The 6,000-nt window shown below is 29.8% G+C and overlaps 1 protein-coding gene across 3 annotated transcripts in view; it reads right to left on the bottom strand.

Moving 5' to 3' along the window:
- LOC111632198 (condensin complex subunit 3-like) overlaps positions 1-6,000 on the bottom strand; it is a 73,020-nt gene that overhangs the window by 12,222 nt on the left and 54,798 nt on the right. For all 3 annotated transcript variants that reach the window (XM_023376574.1, XM_023376573.1, XM_023376575.1), the window contains exon 18: positions 4,140-4,227. In XM_023376574.1, the coding sequence (XP_023232342.1) occupies positions 4,140-4,227 (88 nt within the window). The remainder of the gene's footprint in view (positions 1-4,139; positions 4,228-6,000) is intronic.

Genomic DNA, 6,000 nt, shown 5'->3' with positions numbered 1-6,000 from the left:
TTGTTCACCCTCTTTGAATCTTAATAACTCCTGTGCTTTCGAAAATTTCTGAAATTTTGCAGGAAGGTTTGTATATTAGAAAGATTCATGCTGTTAAATTTTGGTAGTTTAAGATCAATGGTGTGGGAGTAGAGGGGTCAAGTGTCATATCTCTAGTAGGGCCAGACTTAATGGCAATTTTACTCTTTATTAGCATTTATAATTTTTTATAAAATCCATTCCTACCCTCAAACTTAAGTTTTTTGCCATTTTATAATAGTTAAAAATGTAAACAGTTTTTTTAAAATAAAATATTGTAACAAATAGTGCTACCAGAATTTTAAATGTTGCCAGGAAAGTTAAGTGATTCATTGCTGGATTTTTTACATTTAAATGGACCCACATTACATTTCTGGATTCCTTGTTGCAATTAATGTAAAATGGCAGAGTTTTATCAAAATCGATCCATTAAATTTTGAGAACAAACTAGATTCTATGAGCCTGTACAAGACATACTAGTGATTATGAAATATCGCAAAGCATGTGTCACAAAGCAATATTGCATGAATTGTGTGACTTTGTCGCATGATTCATGTGATATTGCTTTGTCACACATGCTTGTGAAATGTCCGTATATCTCAAAAATGAAGTCATGGATCCCAATTTTTTATTGCATTCCACATTGCAATTAATGGAAAATGGCAAAGTTTAATCAGATTGATCTACAGTAGAGCATCGATTATCCGACTCAAATGGGGACTGGGGTTGGTTGGATAACTGAAAAAATGGATAACCAAAAAGTATGAAAAAATACATTATTAGGATAGTATATTAGTATATCCCATGTATTTAGTATATTAACATATATTAGTATATCACTATTAACATACTTCGCGTTGAACTTTCATCGATGTTAAGCCTAACAAAATTTTTTAAAAATAATAATTGTCACTATTGTATCATTATAAATTATTTTATTGCTCACAAAACAAACGACCACTCATAATTAGAAAATTAAGCCTCATTTAAATACTGGCCTCCCTTTCATGGTCGAGCCAATGTTGCCAGTTAAAACACGCAAAAATTTAAGAAAAATAATATTTTTCTTAAATTTTATACATAGCCAAATACTGTAGGGCCACATCACTAGCGGACATTTGAATTTGCCGACTAGAATGCAGTCGGTTAACCAATGTGACAGTTGATCAGGGGTCGGATAATGCTCTACTGTATCTGGATTTTGAGAACAAAAACAATTCTGTAAGCCTCATAGAAGCCGCTCCGCTTCAACTAGTTTCTCGTAAGCACATTTGAAAATAAAAAAACAAACAAACACGTATCTATATGTACAGTGCAATAGAATAGTTTAATAATAGAAAAAATACGATAATCCAATATTAAAAATATAAAATGAAGAAAGAAACCTTCAGATTTGATACACTTTCCTATACAATAAATACTAAATTATAAAAGTAACTTATAAATATCTCAGATAAAGGAAAGGCATCTTGTAAAAACTAATCAATATTACTTAAAAAAATATGTCATATATACTTGAATATAAGATGCCATCAAATCTAACATGCTCCTTAATTTCTACTTGCTCATATATAGAATTTTGTTTTGAAAAATAGACAAATTTATGTAAACAGAACTAATTCTGTTGGCATTAATTAGTTCAGTATTTACTGCATAGTAAAGTAAGTTACTGAGCAATAAATACCACTGTCTTCTGTGGCATCAAAGCCTCTTCACTATCAATGTTAAAAGTCTTCTGAATTAACATTGAATTTGATATTCACATCTTTCCATAGACAATCATCATCATTGTTTGAAGCATCAGAAATGCAACATTGATACAGAAAAGACATTGTTCTTCTGTCAATCCAACAAAAAGTTGTATTTAGCCTTATTTATTTACCTGCACAAAAGCATATAAAGCAACAGAAATGCAACATTTCTTGAAAAAGAGCTACACAACTTTTTCTGCAATTTTCATCCATATAGTAATAACATTACTGTAATAGACTAATGAGATTAAGCTAAGTTGACCTTTTAAATGTTTACTATTACAGATACAGTGTTCAGTTTTCATTGATAATCCATCCGAAAACAATCAGTGAAATCCAAAACCATTGAAAACTGAGGCAATTACTTCCATATGAATCAATGTAAATCCAATTAATTTGTTCTAGACACTCCAAAATACATACCAAAACACATTTTATAGAGAATAAATTTAGTGTTTAATACTAAAAACAATAAGAAATTAATATAAAATAAATATAAAAGACTGATGTAAATAATATATGAACATTTAATGCGGATTTCCCATGATAGAGCTAAAAGGAAAGGAGAACAATGAAATTAGGCATATTCAAAATCCAGTATCAATCCAGTGAGATGCTGCTGGAAATGAAGCAATAACCGCTGGCATTTTCTAGAGAACACAAATGCTGACTGCCAATTTTGGGAGAGAAAAACAATAAAAATGGCCAATGATGTAGACTTCCATATTACGTTAAATTTATTTTTGAACTTATTTAATGAAAAATTATTAATGAAAAATGAATATTCTGAAAACTGAAATAGGGATAAACATTTTTTCAATTTTAATAGAAGTTTTAAATAATTAAATCAATTGTAAGATTATACCTTAACAACTAAAAAAATTGTGATATCTTATGTAAATGTACTAGTATATTAAAATATTCTATTAATGCACTAACTAAATATTAATTTATTCAGGGTTTATTCATCAACAAATAAATTAAATTCAAAATTGTCAATGCAAAATAGAGCTCTTACGAGCCTTGCGGCAGCTGCCATCTTGTTTGCTAGTGTATTGAGCACTGAAAAAGAAGCTTGCAGTTTGCTAGAAGTACAAAATTGTCAATGCAAAATAGAGCTCTTACGAGCCTTGCGGCAGCTGCCATCTTGTTTGCTGGTGTATTGAGCACTGAAAAAGAAGCTTGCAGTTTGCTAGAAGTACACTGACAGAAACTGGAAGTTATCTTAGATTGCAAACTAAGGTGCTGAGAGGTGCTGGCTGTATGCTATTTTGAATACATCCATTGTTTGGCTAGATGTGGGGGATAATGCTCACACAACGAGAAACAATGCCTCACTGAGCAGGAACACATGTGATTTCACAAAATTAATAGCAAGATCATGTGAGCACGTTGATGACATCCAAGGCAACTGACGAAAACTGAGACAAAGTTTTTGCAAAAAAAATCTGCGAAATCCGAAACAGACAATAACCAAAGTCAACAAAAATCAAGGTATTACTGTACATAAAATATAGTTTTTAAAACAGTATTTAAGTGTATTTTTTAAACTATAAGAAAAAATATATGAGGGAAAATGTATTTTAATTAATGTAATTCTACTTTGTATTTTTTGTACTTTATATATATATATGTTATAGACCAACTAATTAATATGGGCATTATTTATAATGCCCATATTAATTAAAATGTAAGATTTGACAAAAAAGTTATAAATATAAAGAAATTTCAATAAATATTATAACATAGGTCCTCCAGGTTGGGGGTTATGTGTGGGGCNTTGTAGCATTTTCATCACTTAAAAATAAAAAGTATAAAACACGTCTCTTATATTCATCTGTTACTTCCATTTTAACGAAAATAAACAACTGAAATGTTCCCAATTCTGAACAGTATTATATGAATGAGATTCAATTTAACACTTCAGTGTAAAAAGTATCACATTAGACTGGCATTTTTAACAGCAAAACAAGATCATAAAATACTCACGAACTTATGGACTGACCTAATAGTTACATTATTATTACACTATAATGATTCATTGATGGAATGAAATATTGAATTATTAATGAGTGCTAATATTTCACTTGTTTAAAGATAATATCTTAAGGTGTTAGTGGATATATTAATAATTTGAAAACAACATTTATCAAGCTGATTTTATAATAATATATAATAAATCACACCATCCACAGTTTTTCTAGCAGCAAAACTTTAATATATGAATGTTTTCAGCCACATTTAGGCTGAAAACATTCATATATTAAAGTATTGCTGCTGGAAAAAGCATAGATGGTGTGATTTATTATATACAAGTTACAACTTACATATTGAAAAAAGTTTTATAACCATATAAAAAATTTCTGATACCCTTTCTTGTTCTAGATCTTGTTACAATTTTTGGCGTGAGAGATATTGGAGAACTGTCTAAAATCTGATCCATCAATTCTTCATTATCCTTAAATAAAAAAAAGTTATATAATAACAAATTTATTATTATTATTTTATTTTCATATTTCTTATTTGATAAAAATTGCTATGGCTGATTGCCAACATTAACAAATTTAATTATTTAATCTTATAACTTAAAATAAATGTAAAATATGATTTATGGCAAATGAAAAAAAGTCTATTAGCACTGACTTTCAAATATATCTTAAAATATGTCAAATTTACTTTATTTGGAGTAAATAATTATAAAGAAGTATAGCATAGATGTTTTTAATTAACACTCATCTTCATGAACTGAATACAAAATCAAAGAAAAAATGGAGCTATCATGAAAATGAAATAATAGGTTGTCTTGGAAAACACAAGACAACCTATTATTTCATTTTAACAAGTATAAAAATAAAACTGAAGAAAAAAAATTGAATGTATATAATAATAAATACAAAAATTTAAATAATTTACCATAGAGGCCCAAATATAAGCTGACCTTTTATTATTAATTTTATTTGCAACAAAAAATTTGAAAGTCATCGAAACAATACTTCATCAGTTTCATCTACATCAGAACTTTTATCATCATTTTCTTCAGCCTCCTTGTACAGCATATCATCCACTGTTCCGTCTAAGTTGTGGTAACAACATTTCTTAAAGTTCTTTATAACTATGTCTTTGCCAATATGTTATCATAATTTTACTGGTATTTCACTTTTACAAGAATATGTGGAATTTTCATTATTTTTTTTATCTATATAACTTATGAAAATTTGTCACATTCAATTACATTTTTTCTTTTCAAAATTACTTTAGTTAGAAAAATTTTTTTAATTCAACCATCTTCACACTGGAGCGAAACCGTACCTACATCATGAAAGAATAAAAAATATTCCTGGGCATAAACCCATAACAAACAATTGACATTACTTTTGGGAGCTAATGCTAGCAGTGATATGAAGCTTATCCCACTTGTCTATCACTCTGAGAATCCTAGAGAATTCAAAAAAAATTTCCATAATTAAAGAAAGAAAGACTGTTAGTGATGTGGAGATCGAATAAAAGGGCATGAGTCACACAGGCTCTTTTCAAAGAATGGCTGTTTGAAGTTTGTGCTCAAGTATCAAGGATTACCTTCGGACCAATGAATTGCCATTGAAAGCACTGTTGCTATTGGACAATGCACCAGGACACCGATAATTTGCTGAAAGACTTTCCCTGGCTGACAGTTCAGTTTCTACCTCCGAATACCACTTTGTTGATTCAACCAATGGATCAAGAGGTTATTGCAGGTTTCAAAAAATTTTACATTCGAGCACTGTTTCATCAGTGTTTTTGAAGCGTGCCAGTTCTCCTCAACGATGACATTAAAAACATTTTGGAAAGAAAAATTTGATATTCTTGAAGCTGTACGGCTCATTCAAAAGTCATGGTCAGAAGTCACTCAACAACAGTTGAATTCTGCTTGGCGAAAGCTGTATCCCTCCTACATTCAGGGCAATGGAGATGATGCCCCTGAAATTATGGATGAAATTGTGACAATTGCTAGAGATCTGGAATTGGAAGTGAATAAAGATGACATCAAAGAGCTCATAATGGAATCTGAAACTGATCTGACAACAGAAGAACTCCAAAAACACTTAAATGAAGAATACCAAGAAATTCAGCAAGATGTGTTTTCTTCTGAAAAAGAAGAAAACGAAAAAGGATCATGCCAACATATGCTATTAAAGATCTTTTGAAGAAGTGGGAGAATGTCAGAATGGCATTCAAAGGTCTTAGAATGGCA

Source organism: Centruroides sculpturatus, unplaced genomic scaffold, assembly GCF_000671375.1.
Source record: "Centruroides sculpturatus isolate CEXI.00-Female unplaced genomic scaffold, Cexi_2.0 scaffold631, whole genome shotgun sequence".
Taxonomy (NCBI): Eukaryota; Metazoa; Arthropoda; class Arachnida; order Scorpiones; family Buthidae; genus Centruroides; species Centruroides sculpturatus.
This window is presented reverse-complemented; position numbering and strand designations above follow the sequence as displayed.